Raw genomic sequence first — 24321 nt, forward strand, 5'->3', positions numbered from 1 at the left:
CCTGTCATTGTGAACTTTGACCTGTTCAACCCAATTTATGTGCCTGTGTCATACATATTTAAAGAGAAGAACACCACACTGTTGGGGGTGGTTGAAGATCAAAGCTGAATGCTGAAGACATACAGGGACATCAATTATATATGATTCAGGCAAACGAGAGACAGCAATATATGATGAACTTAAACAAAGGCATTCCTCTGCCTTTCTGTTAATCGGCCCTGACGGTTAATGAAGTTTTAATTTACACCTAATCAGATCTTGTAAGGCATGCTCATTTGCCTCAGATTGTTTGGAGAGACAGGGGCAAAGCTGGTTCCTTTGAGATCTCCATTGCACTCCCGTCTATGTTCTTAAGTCTTGGCTTATTTTCATTGTCGTGAAAATGTGTACTTGAAAGACAGTCCTTACAAATGTGTTTGTATGTTAAATTATCTTTCTTACAAGGTTTGTTAAGGATATTAACGGGGTGGTTGTTGTATGGACATATCCATGTAATTAAGATAAGCCAAAACATAAGATAAATGGATGAACACTTATTTGCACCTAAAAGATGAGACACCAATAATTAATTGCAGTGATAACATTCCTTACATGAATCTCTTATTTGATGGCTGATCAGTAGTGGCTGGTCAATAAAGGGTGCTTGGGCGAGCCTTCCCACCCAGCTGAGTCAACTTGAAATCCATACAATTGAAATAATGAAAAATCATAAATCAAATATATACAAACACACATATATATAACTTTTAAATGAAGTTACTGTGAAAGCTGAGGTAATATCCAGTTATCTGCAATACTGTATCGTCTATGACCGTGACTGACAATCCTGAGAGGGCTCTTATCTGTTTGTGTCCCATTTTGGGGTGTATTTCAAAGGCAACATGTTCTTCAATGCAATCTATTTTTCAAAACAGCTTGTCACCAAAAGCCATATTATTCCTCACTTCTGACATCTGAAACTTACAACAAACAGTGAGGAAATGTTTGGTTAATAATAAAACTATATATACTATACTATATATACACATATATATATATATATATATATATATATATATATATATATATATATATATATATATATATATATATATATATATATATATATATATATATATATATACATACACACATCCATCCATTATCTATACGCTTATCCTCACAAGGGTCGCGGGGTGTGCTGGAGCCTATCCCAGCAGTCTTTGGGCAGTAGGCGGGGGACACTCTGAATTGGTTGCCAGCCAATCGCAGGGCACACAGAGACAAACAAACAACCGCACTCACAATCACACCTACGGGCAATTTAGAGTATCCAATCAATTTACCGTGCATGTTTTTTGGGGAATGTGGGAGGAAACCGGAGTACCCGGAGAAAACCCACGCAGGCACGGGCAGAACATGCAAACTCCACACAGGGAGCCCGGAGCCGGGATCGAACCCACGACCTCTGAACTGTGAGGCGGACGTGCTAACCAGTCGATCACCGTGCAGCCTATATATATATATATATATATATATATATATATATATATATATGTATATATATATATATGCAAAAAAATATATATGCATGCAAAATAACACTACAACATGCAACTAAATGTATTTGAAATTGGTAAAATATATAAAAACAACAAAGTAACTCCAAGTAACCAAACAACTCTAAGACAGATTTACATTACATGTGGTTTCCATTATGATATCTGCTCTTTTATTATCTCACCTGATATTGTTATTCTCTTAAATATGATGTTGTGGATCATATGAGTTATGTCTCTCTCAGGCCAAATGCCTTGACCGCATATTTTCTCATGAGAGTGAATTCAGTCTGAGTGGTATGAAATCTATGGCTTGTCAAAGCAGCACCATCAGCTGTGCTCTTCATTCACATATGTATAGTCAAATAGCAGCGGGAGGAAAAGATTGAAGATCATAGTGAAGTTGAGTGCAGCAAGGTCAGATTCCAGTACAGATAATGTCACCACTAAAATGCGTTTAGCAAGGAATCTTTGGGATGTGAGCTGGTGAAGAAGACAGCGTGTCAAATGGAATGACATACCCCTACAAAGGACTTTAGTTGGTAATTTGATAAGTGTTTTGGTGAGAAGAAACTTCTTCCAGACTGCATGCTAGTACTGAACATCTCGACTACGAAAATGAGATCTGAATCTATTTGTTTCCCAATAATACTGTAATTTTAGCAATACTTAATAATATTTTCAGTAATCAACATATTTGTCCTGTGTGGGTTGCGACTGTAAATCCAAATGCTTCATACTTGCAGGAACATTTCAAGTATGCCAGGTCATCATGCATCATTAATGATCATTTTTAAAATTGATCCTGAAGAGATAATGATAGTGACAGGCACACCTGGAAAATCTAATGAGGTCTCATCTGAGAGTTATATCATAAATTCTGTGTTAATTAAAATAATAGTTAATGGCAATGTCAGTTCCAACTGATACTGTGCTTGAAACTGTCTGCGATTGACTGGCGACCAATGCTCACTCGTGACGCTAATGAGCACAAGTGGCATAGAAACTGGATGAAATGATCCTCTTTTCACAGCTGTAATAAACATCAAAATGGTTGAACAACAGCATGGACTCTTGCTCTTTCTTGCCAATGTATTATTCCGACAAAAGTAACAACTGGCTGTGAACGTTTTACATCTTCTGTTGGTGGAAGTATTTCATGATTGACACCCACACTTGCCTGTCAAACTGAACATCTGACCTTGACTCAAACTATATCATGATTTCAGCCTCGGAGCAGTGGCTCCAGACTGCTAAATATTGATCCCTAAGCCACACTGGATCTGGTTCGTGGAGAATATTCAGCATAAAGCAGACACTTACTTGCAGGTGCATACTTGGTGCATATTTGCACACAACGTCCTTTAAATACATGCAGCAAACACACAACATCATTTTAAGATGAGCACAGAGACACACATATTCAAGCATCCGTGGCTAAACAACATCCATGTTTGTCGCCAACAATAGACTTGTTCTACTTATTTTGTATGATGTATTTTTGAGGTGAGGCGGTGGATAAGTTACATGCAACAGATGCTGCTGCAGCAATTGCTTGCTAACATGCCCTTCGCTGCAAACTCAATTCTCTGCAATAAAAAGATTCAAGGCGCTTTGCTTTTTTCTCATACCTTTGATTGAGGTCCTCTAAGCAATTTTAAATATTTTTTTCTTTTATATATTTTAGAAATCCACATTTATTTCTTTATTTTACTTTTAAATGTTTTTAAAGTTTTCTGTTAATGTGTTTAAATATTGTTAATGTACATTCTAGTAATTGTTTTTAGCTACTTTGCATTTCTCTGCTTTGCTTTGAAATGTTGTTAACTGTTGTGTTTGTAAATGCTTGTAGCTGTTGTGTCTTTGCTTGTGTGAAGTAAACGGATTTGCCTTGTGTATGAAATGTGCTATATAAATAAAACTGCATTGCCTTGTCTTAGATGGATCAACAGTCTCAATTTTAAAACCCTTCCTGAGCTGGTGTGTCTGCACAGCTGTATGCGTGCATGCACGGCTGTATATAAACATAAATGTGTGTGGGTTTTTTTCTTCCTTTCACCTCAAGTGCGCATACAACCAGTCGCACCATGTAGTGTGGTTCGATTTAACTGTGGTAGTATAGTGCTGAGCACAGCCCGATCACTGCTGAGGTTTGGGTTACCCCGTCTCCACAAAAAATGTGAGGTAGCACATGCATAAAAAAAAAGTGCACATACACACAAATGCACACACATCCACACAAATGCACACACATCCACACGCACGCACACAAGTCTGCCTGTCTGTCTCCACCTTGTCTTGAGCCAGTCTCCAGGAGGCAGCTGGCCTGAATATCTGAGTGCTTTTAATGAATTGCAACTCTTTTGGGTGCAAGTGTTGGCTGATTAAATGCAAAAAGACTAATATTCCATGGTGGGTTGGGAGTCAAAAGAAAGATTGTCCTCAGAGAGGGAGAGATTGAAGAAGATGTCGAAAGAGGAGAGTGTGTTTGGCTCAAAGTGCAGTCTACCTCTTATCCTCCGCCCCCCTCCTTATACCTCTTGGGGAATAACCCTATTTAGAGCTGGAAGAGTACAGTCAAAGCTTTCGTAGGAGGAACGGAAGGGAGGGAGGAACATTTGCTGGTGGGTGGTGAAAGTTGTGGTGGGGGGGATTTTTGACTGGAGGATACAGTTTCATTTAGTTTGCAATGGAGACACAATAAGGAAGTCAGACCTCCAAGAAACACAATATTGCACATTTACCAGCCGTTAAATAATGCATTTTTCAGTTTTTTTCCCTACTATCCTTTTAGTTATAATTGCTTCATTTGCAAAGTAAGTTTTAGAGAGGGGAAGAGTTATTTTCTTTGTACAAAAGCCTTGATTTCCCCCTCTTTTTATTCATCCATACAGCTTCTGTTGAGGGTCACGGGTGGGCTAGATCGAATCCCAGCAAACTATGGGCGAGCAACCTCACAAAATACTCTAGATGAATGGACTAAAATGTTGTTTAAAAAAATCCTGTCGAAAGTCTTCACATAGGAGATGTTACAAAAGAGATGACTAACTCCAGGTGGCGTAATGACCATGTGTCCCTGCAAGACGGGAAGACCAACAGACATTTGCTGGACTCAATGGTATCACATATTGACACAGGCCCTCTGTAAATGTTTCATTTCATTTTTCACCTCTGTGCGTGTTCTTAGTTTAATTAAACAAGCATCTTATGTTTGTCTTCTTCAATCACTTTGCATTTAATACTATATGCTTTGTTCACTTTGCTATTTTGTGACCATATCTTAAGTTGAAATCCCTACATTTAAGTGAAAAGCCATGGCGCTAAAGAGTTGGCTCTGAGCAAAGCTTTATTTAATTAGCCTGACAGATACTATTTAACATTAATCACTTCCCCATGTGTCTCACGGGTTACGTGATGGAGGGGGAGGGCAGGGTTTACGGTAGGGTGGGAGGCTGGAGTACACTGGTAGTTCTATGCAGACATGTTAAGCTCATTTATAAAACAGTTGAGATAGATAGGAAGAGAAAAATCACATTTCACATGTCTGTCTAAGTCGGTTGTTGGACTCACTAATCTTAAAAGCTGTCAATTTGCAATCCTGCTCAGAGGGCAAGCTGCATGTTAACCGCACTTGACGCATGTCATAGTGAGCTGAGTTAAGGTCCTGTGTGTTTGAATGGAACACATGATATCTGAATTATTCTGATATGCTTACATAAAAAAAGAGTGAAACCAAAAACAATACCACATACTGTACTCTAGTCTGTATGGAAATCTGTTTAGTCAATTCTTCAATAACCTTGCTCTTCAGCTTAAGGTCCATGTACTATGCTCTTGGTCCCCACTAGTAGAACAACTTTGGAATACCAGTAGGACAACTATTGAACATGACACTAGTCAGGCAAAACTGTGCACTAGTTGACAGCTGCATGCTACCTACTACTGGTGATATTACAATTCAACTAGTTAACATCAAGAGCTTCACTAGTTATACTAATAGTGCATGGATGCCAATTACTGCACAGTATCCATCTATCAGGACGAAAATGCTCAGTTTTCATAGACACCGTCATATAGGTATTGATTTAACCATATACAGTAACTATATCCTATACTGATTGATGTTTACAATGTTTTGGTTACTCAATTTAGTAAACGAGGGACAAAATGCTTTCAATTTATCTCATTTTGATTCAGTTTAATTCCACACCACTGCAAACTACAACCATAGGTGGGCATTTTACTCAATTTTGCTAGTCCGTCATTCTGTGGCCAGGGTACCCGGCCGTCATTTGTCAGTTCTTCATTTTTCGTGAAGAACCGGATTGTAGTCAGTCCATCATTTAAGTCCGTTAGTTAGCCCGTCAGAAGTCAGCTCGTCCGTCAGTCGGTCCCCTCCAAAACACTCAGAAAAATGGAGCGTCCGCCAAAGGTCCGTCACTGACATACGCGGCAGGTGACGATTACATTGACTGATGAAAACCTACTTCTGTCATTTGTCCATCCGTCTGTTTTAAAAAGTGTCCGCTCATTTGTCAATCGTCAGCAAAACAGGCGACAGCCAGTGACGGACTGACGGACCGGTCCATCAATCTGACGGAATCCCCACCTCTGCACAATCGTAAAGAAAGCTGTTATGTTGGAGTGTAGCTAATGTTTTTCTTGGTAATTGTATCTGGCTTTTGGAAAAGTGCAACACAAGATACCTTCTTAGATGCATGTGCCTTTTAAACTTATTTGGATAATATCTTGCTGCAATGCAAATATTTTGCAACAAAAAACTAAAAGACCATGATGATGACATAGGATAAAAAGACACTTTACAGATGGACAGACGGTGTGCAATAAAAGTCATTAGCTCACTAAGTTAATTTTATGTGTTTAGCACCACCTCACCTTTTACCTCTACCTTTGGGAGAGTTGTGCTGTCCATCCAGTTTTTCTCTGATTTATGGCCCAAAGGTGCAGTTCACTACCCTGAAGTGTTTACTCGCCACAGGCATTAAATATAACTGTCAATTAGTGGTGGAAGTCTGGTCTTCTAATGGCCTTGTTGGACATTGCAGAACTAGTGTATTTAGCCGATGTGTGCGTGCGTTTGTGTGTGTGTGTGTGTGTGTGTGTGTGGCACGGAAGTACGGAAGGCTAAATATTTATATGCATATCTGAGAGCTTGTTCGTCAAAATGTGCACTGCTCACTCCTCTTGATCACCTGTTTTGTGAATATTTGAGTTGACACTTTTATGAGAGGACAAGACCTCAAACTCATTTTTAAAGTCCCTTGTCTACTTTGATGTGCACTATTAAACACATCTGTAACTGATTTTCTTTCTTTGACACTTGTTTTTGGCGACACTCACCAACCCCTGCATTAGTGCAACTTCTGCACATCAGTCATATTATCTAAGATGAAATATGGAAGAATGACACAGTAAATGACTGGTTAGCACATCTGTCTCACAGTTAATTGGTCCTCTCTGGCCTTCCTGTGTGGAGTTTGCATGTTCTTCCTGTGTTTTTGTGGGTTTAATCTCGGTACTCAGTTTTATTTCCACGTTTCAAAAGGTTAATTGAAAACTGTTAGGAGGTAAATACTTCTTTGTCTATATGTGCCCTGTGATTGGCTGGCGTCTTGTGTCAAGTGTACCTCCTGCCTGAAGTCACCTCGGGTTAGGCTCCAGCACACCTAATGAGGATAAGCAGTAGTAGATGGATGGGTGTTTGAAAGGATATACAGTGTCCCATAACACTGGTCAACAAATTCTTACAATTTTTTTTAAATCAGAGATGCAAGTATACTAATGTGAGGATTTTTAACTTGGGTTGTGCTTGCCACGCCACAGGACCACGCAGATTAGTCAAAGCATCTGGAAACTGCTGATCTTAACATTTGAAACACATGTATACGAGAATGAGCTTCAGCTTGCTGACTGTAAACTGGGAAGTTACCGTCCTTGTTTAGCATGGATAGAAAAAAATCTCTTCTTGCAGCCAGTCAAGATACATTTTGGCATCAAGATTTTCATAGACAAAAAAAAATAGTCACAAATTCTGTCACCCTATATTCTGGCATACAGCAGCAATTGAGCTGTATATTGCATTTTCGTCAGACTCATCCAATGATGATTAACATTATTCCAATACACTAATGTACATTTTGCCTATTCTGCTTTTTTTTTTTTTTCTTTTTTTAACCTGCGCTTTCCGGCTTGTTGGTCATACAGAATGGTGGCTCTGTATGGCTTTTTATGTTGGAACAGTTTTTCAATGCATCCGGGGAGATTCAACTCCCTCTGTGGTTGTTTGTATTGTGGTATTAATTAGGAATATAGTCACAAAGAACAAGGTTTGCGAGGGGATAGACAGAGAAAATAATGTACAGAGCAAAAACAAACAAAAACATAAGACAGTCGAAGAATAACATAACATCTCAATCCATCCATCCATTTTTTTATACCGCTTCTCTTCATGAGAGTATGCTGGGGCCTACCCCTAGTCTTCAGTAACATGCATGTTTTGGGAAAATGTGAGGAAACACGATTACCCAAAGAAAACCCTCATAACGACAGGAAGAACATACAAATTCCACACAGGAGTCCCGGAGCCTGGATTCAAACCCACAATCTTTTAACTGTTTGGCGGACGAGCTATCCATGTGGGTCACCATGTCCTTTTTCACATGAGCGAATTACTACGGTACATGTGGTGTGGATATCGCGACATATTTTCACACCCAAAAATGTGTTATAATATACACATTTTCAAGTAATCACCTGCTCCAGAGTTTTTAAGTGACCAAAAAGGTTTTGTGTGAAAAAATGTCATAGAGGAATATTTTTGTTTCACAGTGAGAGTCACTGCTGTTGAAAATTTGCCTACCTAAGTTTCCCTGAAATGTAATTACCTACTGCTCTAATTCAATATTCCAACATGAGCCACTGAAAATTTGAATAAAATGTGTAAAGTGTAATATATTGTTGCTGTAATAATACTTGCCGGCAGATTGGTACACAGGTGAGCATCAGAGATTAATGTCTTAAGCATTTTAGAGGAGAAAAGGTTGATGGGAGGATAAAAGGATACAAAGAGCTCATAAATTATCTGCATATATGAGCTGCTTATTTGATCAACGATAAGGGAAATGAGTCCACTTGTTCTCCAGTCTACACTCGCATGAAGCCATGAGCACTCCGATAGCATCTATTTAGCTCTCAATGACAACTATTCCTTAGTATGGATGAACACACTCTCTCTGGTAAGCTATATGAGAGCATTACAACATTTGATATGCAAGGGTGGGATTCAAAGAATATTTAGATCAATTGTTCCCTTTCTCTAAAGCAAAGGTGAGTCACTCTTACATTTTAGAGCCTTGGCAGTGCACTAAATGTTCTATTTTGCCCTGGCCTTGAAGATCAATGTGGCCCAACTCAAGGTCAAACTGGGTTCTTCTGCGAATATTTTTTTTAAAAGGAAACAGAGTAGCCTCTGTGCAATTGTGACTAATTGTGACATAAATTCACAACAGACTTCACAGCTTGAGATCTGTTTTGTGCAATGGACACCTTGCTCCCATTTTCACCTAGCACTGTGTACTGAAGGGTCTGCAATTTATGTGTGATTTTATTATAATTTCCCATATTACATACTGTGTTCGTATAAATAGGTTCTAGTTTGTTACGTCTGTTTATATACTAGGTTCTAGTTTGATCTGCGGATGGTTAAGTGATTGTGTTTAAGTGTTACGTCATGCGACTGAACGGTGTTCAGTATTAGTATGCTTGCGGCGAGCGCGCGTAGAGTTGGACATTTTTCCTACCGAACGGAGCATGTTCTTGAAGCCGAGTGAATCGAAGGAAAGTAACGGTCAGCGTGGTTCCTAGCTGGCGAGTGACTCCAGCTTTCGCGAACGACTTGAGGAGTTGCCGTCCACCACAGCGGAGAGAACGTGCATTCACCGTTCGAAGCACATTCTCAGCCCGGCGGCCACCAGTTACGATCGCGAGCTAGCAAGCAGCTAGCTCACATCACGGACACAAGAAGACACCCGTAGCCATTTGTGGTGCGTCGCAGTCTGCAGGGGCAGGCTGTGACCATCGGCTGGACTGGGCAGCGTCATTCGGAGTCCACCGTCGTCACAGCAGTCGGCTGTCCTCGACAGCGGAGCTCCTCTCCGACCGCTCTCTCCTCTAGTAACCGCGGCAACGTTGGCCAGAACATTTTATTAGTATTAATTTGGCCGCCCAACTAAATTGTTTGTCATTAATAATCAATTGTTAATAAATTCTAATTGTTGATTTGGTTCACTCTCACTCTCTCTCCACACCCCAGTTGAGTTTAGTGCAGTAATTAAAGTGTTAGGCATCTGCCAAACCCCTAAAGTGAAATTCCTCTAAGCTCCGGCACACACTGCTCCCAATCAAACGCACAGGCAGGGTGGGAGTCTCTTTTCATGATTTCAAAGGCGACCGGCAGCTAGACATTTTTTACAGTAATAATACCTATCTTTATTGGGAACAAATGTTGACATTTGGAGGCAGTAGTTTGGAGAAAGAAAAGGGAGTGAGAGAGAAAAGGGGAGACTGCCTGTTTGCTCTTTAAAGTGCCTCTGGTGTTATTTGACAACAGTATTGAGTCCCCGATGGAGCTCACCTGACAATAAAGAATGCATTTAAATGAAGCATCATATAATGAAAGCATTTGAGCTGAAGATGAGTCTGGCCACAGGCTTTTTAATCCATGTTTATGCAATCAAAGTAAAATCAACTAAAAGATAAAGTAAAAGGAAAGCCAAATATTTCCACAATGAGAAGGATAATGAGAGATTTGGGCAACACTCAATTCTCACATTCAAAATAAAGGATTAGGCCTTAGACTGCAGCAATGAGTCTTGTGACTCAGAGTGATATACAATTGATCTTGACTATATCACAAACCAATAAGTAATAACCCCTCAAATAAATTTTTTCCCCTTCCTAAATTGCTTAATTAGCTGTGGCCCAGAGCAGGCCATTTTAAGCAGCCATGATGAGAAGCAGAGGAAAGCCTGTCCTATTAGGACCCATCACACAGCCCATTGGAGCTGGCAGATGCTGAGATAGACTTTTATGGATCGCTCAGTGCCATGTAGCTATAATGAAGCAGGCAGGGCAGATCCACCTTGCATGAACCAGTCTAAAAAAGCTCTGGGGATAAGTCCCACTGGGGGCCCAAAATGCCTGACGTGTCCCACAGTGGCTGTATTAATCACACTTTCACATACAGTAAATGTGCAATAGGGCAAAAGGTAAGCGAAATGGGAATACAAATAAAATAAATTTTGTATGTCAGGCAAAGAGATTCCTAACCCAAATTGGTGCAGATAGATAGATAGATAGATAGATAGATAGATAGATAGATAGATAGATAGATAGATAGATAGATAGATAGATAGATAGATAGATAGATAGATAGATAGATGGATGGATGGATGGATGGATGGATGGATGGATGGATGGATGGATGGATGGATGGATGGATGGATGGATGGATGGATGGATGGATGGATAGATAGATAGATAGATAGATAGATAGATAGATAGATAGATAGATAGATAGATAGATAGATACATACATACATAGATACATAGATACATAGAGACAGAGGAGAGATAGATAGATAGATAGATAGATAGATAGATAGATAGATAGATAGACAGACAGACAGACAGACAGACAGACAGACAGACAGAAAGACAGACAGACAGACAGACAGACAGACAGACAGACAGATAGATAGATAGATAGATAGATAGATAGATAGATAGATAGATAGATAGATAGATAGATAGATAGATAGATAGATAGATAGATAGATAGATAAAAGAAAGACTCTTGAAAATATAACAGTTGGGAAAACCGTTTAATATTTTTTTTCTTTGAATAGCTGATACCACCAGTACAGTATTCCACCAGTGCTCATTTCATTTCTATTTACATTAAAATATATAAATAATCAGGAGTAGGCCAAATCCTCATAACAAGATTGTGTTGCTCTTCCCAAATCCAAATAAAAACTGTTAATATATATATTTACAGAACAAACAGACGTCAGATGTCAGGTTTCGTTCTCTGTTTTTTGCAATACAACTTGCATAAATTATAGGCATAATTCCGCCATCATTTAAAAAAATAAATATCAAATGTAGGCTATTCCACTTTGAAGTCCTCACGGGTTCTCTTCTGGTTCGTCCTTTATTGTTCGCCCCCCCGCCCCAAAAAAAAAGGCTGGAAAAAAAGCCAAATTACTGTATATTTTCACACATAAATACTGAAATAGCAAACCTAGTGGAACCTGAGAAATAACGTGATACTCACATATAATGGGAAAACAAGAGTGAGCCAAATGATAAGTTATGCATAACATAAAGTGACACGCAAAACAATAATAATATTCAAACGTGTGTGCTGTAGAGTGGGGAAAAGCAAGCAGCTACAAAAAAAAAATCGGCTACGGTTGCACTGGAGACCTTTAGTGGGAGAGAAAACGTGTTTCAAACACTAAAGGGTGGTGTCCACACTGCCTTTAAATTCAAAGCAATTGTGACACCTACCTGCAGAAGTTGGAAATAAACACAAAAACTGTCGCGAGACAATCATGATTCAAAAAATTACAAGGTATCGTCCATAATAAAATCACACCATGAAACATTTATCAGTGCACCCTCACTGATTAAGTACCAGTAGGTGTAAGTTGTACCGTTGATGATTGCAATAAACCCAATTAGAGAAATGCACCTTCTGCAAGTTTGATAAGACTCACCTGTTGCACATTTGGGCGTGGTTCAGTTTTTCTTAGTTTGATTCATTACATGGTATACACGACGTGCACACATCTCAACCCGAACCCGTGCCAAACCATCCACCAAAACAGATTTTTTTTCCCCTGCAAAATATGGTTTGATTTGCTTACAGTAGGTTGCATAAATTTACTTCCGAATCAAATAAGCATCAATTGTTTTTATATGCCGTGCTTATTGAAAAGAAAAAAAATAATAATATAACAACAAAGTATTGATCTTATCAGTAAGAACACGAGTTAAGAAAAAAAAGTTGGTCTTCATTTTGAAACAAATGAGTTTGTCTCCACCCAGCGAGTGTGTGCGCGCGCGCGTGTGTGTGTGTACGTGTGTGTTGCTGTTGTTGCTGCTGTTGCTGTTGCTGCTGCTGCTGCTGCTGCTTTGTTTTTATAAAATACAATCTCAATATGCCTCACTTGCACCCATCTCATTTCTACGTGCCCTTCTTTGGTTCCAAATTTACAGGTCTGTAATGCTGTTTTTGATGTTGCTCACTAACATCAACAGTCTGGTTTGAGTTTATTTTAAGCAGGGGGGAGTCGGGCCTGAGTTGTTTCGGCTGCGTGCCAGCCTCCGGAGCCTGATGGGAGCCGAGTCCCTCGTTGGCTGCGGCGGCTGCAGCGGCTGCTGCGGCGGCTGCCGCAGCGAGGCTCACCCCGGACGAGTTGGAGTAGCGCAGAATGCTTTGGCCCTGCAGTGGGCTAAAGTTGCCATAGTTTGTGTAATTGCTATAAAAGGGCGACGTGTAATAAATAGGTCTTCCGATGAGGGAGGGGGTCGCGTATAGTGTGGGTGAAATGGCAGACGGGGAGGCCGTGGAGGGAGTCGGGGAAGTGGAAGAGGAGGAGGAGCGGTTAGTTTGCCCCAGTTGCTGCTTTGGGTCTGAGGTAGCGATCTCCGCCAGTGACCACAATTTGGGTTTGGGGTTCTGAGAAGCCCCTGCGGACGGTCTGTTTTCAAGGCAGGACTTATTGGCATTAATAGTGTTGCTCATGCCGAGGCTCCGAGCTAAATCCTCGCGTTGGAGATGTTGGAGGTGATGAAGGTGGTGGTGCTGATGAGTGAAAACCGGCGCTTCGACTCCCATCAGAGGCGAGGTTGTGGCCGATTTGGGGGAAAGCTGAAAGCGAGAGGCGTGGTTCTGCTCCTGCACGTCATCTTCGCATTTGTCCCGGGCCTGATCAGAACCCAAACCTCCCACCCGACACACCACCTTCTCCACGTCTGACTCGGCAGAACACGAGTGGTCTGTCAGAGTGTCCACGTGCAAACTAATACCTGTGGACGAAATGATCACAAATAGGAATTTAAACGTGGAGGAACAATTGTCGTCAAATCAATAAAGGTGATTCTAGGCACTATTCAGTTAATCAATAAATGCCACGTGGGTGTTAATTGTTAATTTTTTATAGTGCTTCTGTAACTTTTCATATTATTAAATAAATCTAATTTATTTCAGGGGTTTTTTTTCTCAGTAAAATGCTTTAGGCAAATACTGCATTTGTTTGTACTTTCACAGCTATTAAAGTAAAATTTCCTAAATAAGTCGTCAGGCTCACAGTCCATTCACTGCCTGTCAACGTTAATTTTGCATTAAAATGTCTTCTTAAAAATAACAAACATAATTATTATCATTATAATGTATCATTATTATAATTTAAATGTGTGATCATCATATTGAAACAACACAATTATATTATGTAATGTAGCCTACAGAAATTCAGAATTTCCCGGGGAATAACAAGGTTGTTCTAAAGATGGCATCTAATTAATAATGAATTGGTCATTAGGTCACATTTTCGTTATCGAAACTATCTTGATGAATAATTCAGTCATTTTGTTATTATTTAGAAAAATTGTGTTTACTGAAATAGCTCAATAGATGCACGTCTTGTCCAGCCCACCTTCATCCTCGGCCGAAGCTTCGCTGTTGTCCAAGTTCTTTTCGGTTCGCTCCACATCCTTCCTCTCACCGTCGCCATCGTCTTCATCCTCGTCCTCGCTCTTATTCCTGGGCGCCCATGTCATCTTGTTTTCCTTCTTCAGTCTCCTCCTGGCGTTGGCGAACCAAGTGGAGACCTGAGTCAGGGTCATCTTGGTGATGATGGCCAACATGATCTTCTCCCCTTTGGTCGGGTATGGGTTCTTTCTGTGCTCCTGCAACCAGGCCTTCAGGGTGGCCGTGGCGTCCCGAGTGGCGTTCTTGCGGTAGGCCGGGTCGTTGAGCTGGTAGGGGTACCCCGGACTCCCGTAGGGGTGATAACTTAACGCCCCGGCCATGCCCGTCGTGTGTGCGTCATATGGAGAGCTCTGGAAGGGGAGAAACTTTAATTAAACTTCGTGTGTGACTTTCAGCCTTTATTTTCCAACGATACCACTGTTGGATGACTATATTACCAATGTCCATTGTCTTATTTAATGTAAAAAAAGACGTAAAGATTAAAACTGATGGTATTGTTTTATCTAATTATTACCCGTTATCGGACAAATAATACCGATATGCTGTGATGATTAAACTTCGAGGGATGTGCTAAAAATCACCAAATAATAAATAATTAATGACGCTTTAACAAAAAAAAAAATCTATTGTACAAGACATACTGCCATTTGAAATGTTATGCCATCCAGACAGTAAACCGGAATTATTGTGAAATAATTGTATTTATTTTTCATAACTCAAGTTGCTCAATTTCCACATTTATTTCAAATTGTTTTGGCATCCCCTAAAATACAAACATATTCACTCATATTCAACATATTCACCGCTCCAAAAACGCTTCGAGGTTACCCTTTAGTATTTCACTCTCAGTATTATATATCAACATTTCTCGCCATAGTATGATTTTAACGACGTTTAATAGCTGCCAAGCAAGAAAGTGCGTTGGCACACTTTGTGTTAATTTTCTCTGACCCATAAATTCACTACTGGGAGAGGAAAGCTTAAATGAATACCCTCGCTGGGTATTCAGTTTTACATAATTAGCTGCGCATTGACTGTTAAGCCATTACAACTCGCAACTCATGCTTTAAATTCCCATTTAAAATTAAGATGCCGGTGATTTGAATCTATAAGGGCACCACCATTAGGTCGATTTTGATCTTCTTGAACTGATAAGTTCCGTCGTAATTATAGAATGGAGAGTTAAGCAAAACAAAATAAAATTAAAACATACGCCAATGCGCACTTTGGAATCATTCACATGCCTCCCTTGAAATTCCTCTTACAACACCAAGATATTTTACCATGTATGATGGGAATCCCGTGGCAGGGTCCGTGGAGTATGACAGCGGACTGGAGAAGCCTGAGCTGGCCGAGGCGGAAAAAGCAGCCGATCCAGGGTACGGGCTGAATGCTGAGCCAGATGACGACCTCGCCAGATCTTCATTCCGCGGAGCAGCCAGAGCCGAGGCCCCATAAGCCGGACACGAATACAGAGCCAGAGAGCCCGGGGGCTGGTAGAGGTAACCCTGAGGATAGGACATGGGTGCGCGTGGGGGTAGACGGCCGATCCAAACGAGGAAGGAGGGAAACGGCGCACAAGGGGAAGGGGGGAAATGCGCACAGGGCGGGTAACAGCGCTCAAAACAATCGACTCAATAACCGGCGGTGCAAACAGTCACATCAGACAGTGGAGAAAAAAAGTCCTCCTTCCAAAGCCCCCTTTGTGGCAAAACACCGTAAGGTTTGTCAAAGAGCCCAATAGAGGCTGGGTGGCGTGCGTCTTGATCCCCTAGCGTCCGGTGTTTTTAGTACGCAGCGCTGTGTGAGGAGTTGGAAGGGAAGGAGCCGATGGAGTTGGACACACACAGGCACACACACACATACACAGGCACACACGCACGCACGCACACACACGCAGTACGGCATTGGGGGGAACTGGAGCTGTCACTCCGGCTCATCTGAATATCCATCCCGCCCCCTTTTGCCTCGAAAAGAGTCTCGGAACAAAAAGTGCCCACTGGAAGAAGTCGGCTCCGTCCAGCATGCGGTCCCTTCTCTTCCTCGGAATGTACTTTTTGCTCTTGTTAGGTAAAACCAGACAGACCGTCACGTTAATGCAAGCCAGAACAGAGAGTCTCAAACTCATTTTTTAATTTTATATTTTTAATTATTATTATCATTAACAATGTTTAGATTATTTTTAACACGGATGTCCTGTTTTCACCACAAGGCCTGTGCCTATACTAAAACATTTAGTCAAGTTGTCAAGTTCTATTGTTTATCCAGTTCGACAGTAGGCTATTGTCTGCAGGATTCAAACTAATCCACTTTCATCTTAATTGACAATGAGGACTACAAGTGAGAGAGCGCCCAAGAGAGTGAGAGTGGGAGAGAGGTGGTGTTAGGGAGGCGGCGAAGCTATAAAATGAAAACTTACAGCTGCTCCAACATAGACACGTCCAGTGTGCGCGCCTCTTTGGAGTAGTGTGTAATGCGGCCTGTGGGAGGCGTCCCAGCATGGCTCCTCAATTTGTTCCATGTTTTCAGACTCATGTCCTTTTACTGTTTTACCATATCAGCCATAATGCATTTATTAGCAGAGGCGTGTTAAAGTTGTTTGATAAGTTACTTTCATAATTCAAACGTATATGTACACAAAGCCAAATGAAAAGTTGTTGCGCACTCCCCCTTGTGTGCGCGCGGCCGCTCGCGTGTTCGTGTCTGCGTTTATGTATGCGTGCTCTGAACCCAAAGCAGACATTTGCTGTCCTTTATTATTGTGATTAAAGGCATTATGACCTCTGGGGGAGACAATGGCATACCTTGAAACCCGAGGCTCTGACAGCAGTCAAGGTGGCAACTAACTAATGAAGAGAGTGGCCAAGCAGTCTTCCTCATCAGTATTCATCCATCAGGTGCTTGTCCCCCCAGTGCATTGTGGTCTAGCAGACTTGTAAACAGCAAACAGCCGTTATTTAAATATATGCAGTACAGTTTGCCTGCTGGCAACGATGACAAGAAACTCTCGAACACAAGCTTCTGTTACACCTAACAAAAATACACTATATTACCAGTGAAATCATTCAATAATATTCACACAAAATACATGTTTAATCGCATTATGCACAAAGGGCACAAATAAGGGTAGTACAGTATAAATATGAGTCATTTCTGTCTACATTATTGCACTAGTCAGTAGTAATTGTAGCACTCAAAGGTAAATGTTTTATAAGGCCAAAATGTACATTTAAGGCTACCACACCACTGACAAGCCATTGTACCCGTGACTTGACGACTACAATAATGATTTTCAATGTTAAAAACTGAGATGCCGATGAACAATGTTGGCTCAGTATTGTGTGTAGTCCTGTCATAAAAGTTCTGGATTCATAGTATTTAATATAAACAGATCAACATAATTTGTATTTTACTAATACTTGAGAGGGGAAAAACAACTTGTAACACACCATCTTGTAAATACCAAACATATAATGCAGTCACATATAAAGTGTATATTAGTACGATCGAATGATAACATGCAAATTATATAATAAAAGATGCCATTTGTTTGAAGATCAGGTTTTTATTCTTTGTAGATAGGCCTACTCAAATGCCCACAATGTGGACATTCGAGTATTAAGGTGCTGTGACCAAAAAGGACAGAAAAAACAAAAACAAACAGCATAATGCTTTTGTAATTTATTGATAATACAGTTTAACACTTTATTATCGTTTCAGACAGATTGAATTCCAAACATTCCATAATCGGGGTAAGATATGGAGGTCAAGGAGTACTGTTCAGTCCGCACCAGGGGGCACTGTCTCCTCTATTCATAGACGACAGGCCAAACATCAGCGGATCGTGGACAAAATTGTGCATTTGAGTGCATGGAAATGAGTGTGTGCGAGCGTGTGCGCGCGCGCGCGTGTGTGCGTGAGTGTGTCCATATAAGTACTTTGTATATTGTCAGTTTGGAAGTGCACCTGTCGGCCTGTTGTGTAGCATGCGCGCGCGCGTGTGTGTGCGCGCGTGTGAGACAGTATAGGAGTACATTCCATGTCTCAGTTTCAGTCAGACTGCAGCTCTTAAGATATTTTCGTCTCAGCCCGATAGAGATATACGAGATGGGAGAGGAGAGATGGAGAGATGGACAGATAGACAGACGGACAGGGAGACAGACAGATCAACAAAGACAGTGCAGAATTTAGAGACAGTAAAGGCAGGAAAAAGGAAGGCAAAAGAAAATCAGCTTAGGCAGTGAGACAGACACATACATAGAGATGCAAAATTAGGTAAACAACTACCTGTGTGATGTGGTAGTTTATATTAACTGCAAAACTAAATTTACTCTGCTGGAGTATTTACATGAGCAAAACAACAATGAACATTTGTTATATTTGTATTCATTTTATTGTCAATGACATGATTCTGAAGTTAAGATGTTTGCAGAATAAGAGGCCCACCGTACACCCGCATTGGAATGCAAATGATAGGTAACAAAAAGAGAATGCTTATGAAAGTTAAAGTCAAGTTTCTTAAATAAAGATTAGACACTCACTATTTAAAAAAATGCATTTGTTTTTGCTAAGATGTGATTGTCACCCAAAAGACATGCGACTGAAAAAATATCCTTTTGACTCCCAGCAGAATAATAGTAATATTTATTAAATGACTGATCAACTGCATTAAAGCCAAATTCCCTAGTTGATTATGAACAATGTTTTTTTTTATTTGTATCCTAATGTATTGTTTTTTTTAATAATTACTTGACTTTTTCATTTTATACAACTCAGGTTCATTTAATAGATAATTACATAGATAATGATAAAGATTTGTTTGATGTATTTGACAACGTGGGAAGAAGTGATGGTATAATTTGTAAATGTAGCGCATGTGTGCAAAAGACTAGTGTAGCCATGTAGTTTTATTGAGCTGCTTTTGAATCAATACCAGAATATTACAACATGATTAAGGCCCGAGCTTGTCATTTTGTTCACATTAATGATTCCCAGCATGCCATTGCCACTGATTGGAACAGTACAGTCTGTCCTATCCTTTCTATAGTCCAGATTCCAACAAAAAGTCAGTATAAATTATGTTTCAACCACATGATAATTTTCTATGCTGAATTTTAGGAAACCCAGAAAACTAAAAAAATAAATAAATGGGTCCTCTGTCACTGTCTGAGTGTTCACTATTCCAAACTTGCACAATACACTGCAAGTAGGTTTTGTGATCAGGTGCATGTGTGGGCATGCAGAAGAAAGGAGCAAAACCCCATTGTGATCCCAACGTTATGGAACCTTTTCCATGTGATCAAAACACTGCAGAAAATTCTTAGGATCGATAGAAAATAAATTCTAAAACCTTGCAAAAGATCACTCTCCTTACTGAAAAGTTATTTCTGATGCATTGTGATACTTCTGCAATTGATCCCTCCCCCCTTTGGGTTTTGTGGGGGATGGGTCAATATGGGAGGAAGACTGAGGACAGACCGTTATTTCTCTTCCCGCCTGGCATCTGCCCACTGCTGCCAACCCTCTTTCTAATCAGCAGCCGTCCATGTGCTTGGCAGCAGAAGGGGTTTCAAATCAGCCCCTCGCCCCGAGTTAAAAAACCCTAAGCTGTATCACTTTGTAAACGGGTACCTTTAGGGCGATTGAAACATGGGGTGCCTCTGATGTGCTGAAGTGCAGAACATTGGTTGCCACGTTACCTCCAAGATGTTATGCTGCTTGCTCTGTTGTTGCTGTTGTTCTTGTTTATCCTAGCTTTGAAAAAAGAAAAAAAAAACAAAAAGCCAGCTCTGTCTTCGGGTTTGATTTGTTTAACATGCTCCTCACTAACATGGATGTTGAGGAAACACTTCTCAGTGAACAAAGTGCAACTGTAAACCAATGCGCTTGAAGTGTAATCCAAAAACAACAGACAGACAGCAACTCCACTTGTAGCTAAAGCACAAGTTGTTTTTACAATAGTGACTGTCTCATTTGGTTTGGAAAGTATAAAGATTCAGTGCCAGGTGCCGTCTTCATGTGCAAAAAAAATTTGTGTGCATTGACCACACAGTGGCAGCCTGGTGCATTTGTGGTTAGCACACCTGTCCCACAGTCAGGAGATTCATGTTCAAATCTCTGTAGGAAGTTGCGTGTTCTCCCCTTGCTTGCATGTTTTTTCCCCACCCATATCCACTAGTGTTAAATTCTCTATCAATAAGATATTAAAAATATAAAGAAACAAATGGTGTGATTTTGTTTGATTGATGGCCAATCTAATCTGCAACATCCAATCACGGCTTTAGTGAAAATAATCTTAGGTGTGCAGGCCTATGTGATGAAAACTTGAACGTATTGATGTGGCATTATATAAAGGCATGTCTGTAAAATACTTAAGTATTTGTAAATAACCAGAGCTGAAGGAGGACGCTGTAGTAGACACACCCTTAGTTCAAGCGAGGAGAGACACATTACAATGTTAGTCATTGGCGTTAGTACACCTCAAAGAGCCATTTGAACCCATTTCATACAGAAAAGAAAACACAGAGACCACAAAACCTTTTGACTTCTGACATTTTTTCTTTTATTTGACATTTCTGCTACAAACACTGCTTTGACGTGGATGGCCTTTTTTGTACAATACTTTATTTTGTCCGCCATATTGGGTGTGGCCATCGTACTAGCCATAAAACCTGCGAAGATTTGTAAAATGAAATTAGGATGACAAAATACAATCAAAACCAATGGTACAGTATCAATTCCGTGAGTTCTGGCTGGGGGTGTAAAACAGTTGATACAACAAGCAACATATGAGCTTGGCACCTTCACAGATTGCTTCACTTTGCCACATTCAATATGGCTGCAACGTTGACCTATAATTCAGCACTCATGGCGAGGGGTCAATGTATATTAGAGTATCAATGTTTTCTATACTTGCCAGCAGGTGTCACAAATGGCACCATTCAAGACTACTGACAGTATATGGCAGCGCTGCACAAATACAGTAAAGTATAGGATCATCAAAAACATGGAGCAAAGCAAAGAAAATGAAAATGATGTCTTTGGTGTAATACTAATAATAATTGGGCCCCCTCATGCATTTCATGTGCCCGCCTTATGACTGAGTTCTGGCGATGGGTCTGCATCCATCCATGAATCCATCCATCCATCCATCCATCTTTTCTGCAACTTATCTTGTCTAGGAGCACTGATGTGCGAGAGCCTATCCCAGCTGACTTCGGGCGAGAGGCGTAAACCCTGGACTTGTCGGCATCGCAGTACATTGGACTGTTGGAGCACAATCACTTGTGTTCCAAAGTGCCCCTCACCCCAGGCACAGTGCCAGGATTTTTTTGTTTCCCGGGGCTAAGGTGTCCTTGACCGATATGTGGCAGGGGGCTGAGAAAAAACAAATCAATTTTCACCTCCTATTTGAGAGGTTGTCTCATTTTTAAAAAATAAAAGGATGATACACACCACTAGCATATGTACGGAAGCGTGGAACAGCCAATGTGGAGTAAACTTGTTTGACGGGCCAAATACGTTTGAACGTATTGATAAAATGTAGGCTAATTACTAAAAACATCACATTTTTTCCCCTAATGCCACCGGTTGATAACTTGCAAAAGTAAAAAAGAGTGAAAGTTTAGTCGGACTCGCCGACGGACGGCCGTTTAAAATTAGACCCTAGTTTCAGGGCTGGAATGGATTAATTGCATTTCCATTCATTTCAGTGGGAAATATGACCTCAATTTATGAATGTTTCAAGTTACAAACTGGCTCATGGAACCAAATAAATTCATAACTTGAGGTTCCACGCTAACATTCATCATTCATTGTTGGATCGGAAGGGGGTTCATGGAGCTTGAGAAGAAAGCACAGTATTGTGCAATATGAAATTCAGACAGGCATGCACCTGCGAGGCCTACTTGAAGAATCAAAGAAGTTACCAAAAATCAAACAATGTGTAAATAAAGGGTGACACAAAAGGGACCAAAAAAAAAACAAATAGAGGGGCGCAGGGTGAATTTGAAATTGACTAACCCTCTCCGTTGGCTCTTCAGCCAAGGGTCGGTCTTCTAGGGTTGCCTCGAAAGAGTCTGCTGACAGCCAGTGTCACTGGGCTTTGTAATCATTGTGCTGGACCTGATAGGGTTACTAGCGGCTAATCCAGGCTGACCTTGGTTAGGTGCCCTGAATGAGGATGGCTTTGTACAGTGAGGACAAGCTCACGTCATGCTGACATATAATGTCTGCGTGGGGACTTGCCACCACAGCTCTTTTGTTGTGCTATCCAGTTGCAAGTCTCAGCCCCCAACACACACACACACACGCACACACATACTGTTTTTTCTTTTTTTTTTTTTCTCAAGTGTTGGATTGTTACTCGCAGGAGATAGGATGCATCTCAAAGTTCAAGAGGTCAGCTCTTCTGGTTGGTTTTCCAATGACTTCAAAACAAATCCTATCAAGATGATATTTCATGTTGTTGCCAGGTGATGGTCAGGGATGAGAATTTATGTGTGTGTATGTGCAGTAGATTCAATAATAACACAATGGCACAATAACAGCATGCCTTCACGAGAGGATCTTGGAAGACATGCAGTGCATTTGATTTTTCTCCACAATGGTAACCTCGCTCTTGAAGAACTGTTCTTCAAGATGGTTGAAATCGCTGCATACTGTGAATGAGCAGAATCCAATACATCCAAAGAGATGCATCTGTTAAAAATGCAGAAAGAACTTTTGAAACACACTTTTGCTATTCATCATACTACCCAGTTGACATCCAAAAATACACGCGCACGCACAACACACATACACACACACCTTCAGGCAACAACCAGTGTGAAGGTAGCACAGAGACGGCATCCTTCCCTTTCTTCTTGCCAGGGAGGGCTGTAAACGGGAATGGGATTCCCATCCCCTGGAGCCTGTTACTAATCCACAACAGGCCCACTGCTGGATTACCGGGGACATCAGCTGACATGCCAGCAAGTGCACACACAAGCACATGGACACGGGCGGAACCACATTTGCCCACACCCACACACCTACAGTATATGCACACACCAGTGGATGCACACGCGTGCCAACCATAAGCTTGTAGACCAATGGCCATGCATAGAGGCACAAATGCACACATACCGTACACACACGTACGCACACAGACACACAAAATGTTTATGGACAAACACAAAAATAACACACATAATCAAGGACCCCAATCTTGTGACTTTGATACATTGACCGCTTAAGAAATTGTCATAACTTCTACAGTTAATAGTTGCCAATGATGGCTCAAATGGTGCCCTATTTTCTCTGCTGGTCTAGATGCCAGTTGATGTATACAACCATGATGTTGTCATTCACTGTGCAATTACAGATAGCTTACATTTCTTATGGATGAACAAATACTTTTGCTGTGACGTCATGCACCTCTGGACACGGACACGGCTGCCATGCTAGATGTGTACACAAGAGAAAAATTGAATTGTTAGCCTACGGAAGATAGTAAATTAATGTTTGGTGTTTAGCTGCAACGACATAACATAGTTGTGAGGGACAAAATTCTAATTTCACTGTTTTCCCAGCAGTAATTTGAGTCAGGGTGAGAAGACTGACCATTTGTCAAAGAAAAGACAGAGATTTTGGCTTGTTTGTACTTGTCTTCACACACATTTAAGCAGTGAGGGATGTTTGAATTGAGCAGTGATTGAAGTTATTTGTGACGGTCACTTTGTCAATGCATCTTGTGTTTGCCACTGCATCCAAAATCTCTATATTCTCTCAACTGTTTAGCCTTTAGCACATCTAAGGGGATTTGATAACTTATAACTTTGTAACATAGCTGATATTAACTTATTTGGGTTATACAGAAAAAAACTTTAACAAAAACAAACATATCACCTTACTCGTCTTTCCATTTTAAGCCTCACCTATCCTCCGATTTGGACCTCCACAAATACCTCAAACAATTACAGATCACGTGGTCGAAAACTGTCT

General features: G+C 40.7%; 1 protein-coding gene across 1 annotated transcript; it reads right to left on the reverse strand.

Moving 5' to 3' along the window:
- Nucleotides 1-11469: 11469 nt before the first annotated feature.
- irx2a (iroquois homeobox 2a) lies at nucleotides 11470-16118 on the reverse strand. Its single transcript, XM_086038096.1, has 3 exons — nucleotides 15621-16118; nucleotides 14282-14687; nucleotides 11470-13655 (listed from the first exon to the last, which is right to left on the reverse strand). The coding sequence occupies exons 1-3, from the start codon at nucleotides 15858-15860 to the stop codon at nucleotides 12811-12813; spliced, it is 1491 nt and encodes a 496-aa protein (XP_085894222.1). The 5' UTR covers nucleotides 15861-16118; the 3' UTR covers nucleotides 11470-12810.
- Nucleotides 16119-24321: the final 8203 nt, after the last annotated feature.

This window comes from Filicampus tigris, chromosome 8 (assembly GCF_054856515.1).
Source record: "Filicampus tigris isolate MCC_2025a chromosome 8, RoL_Ftig_1.0, whole genome shotgun sequence".
NCBI lineage: Eukaryota > Metazoa > Chordata > Actinopteri > Syngnathiformes > Syngnathidae > Filicampus > Filicampus tigris.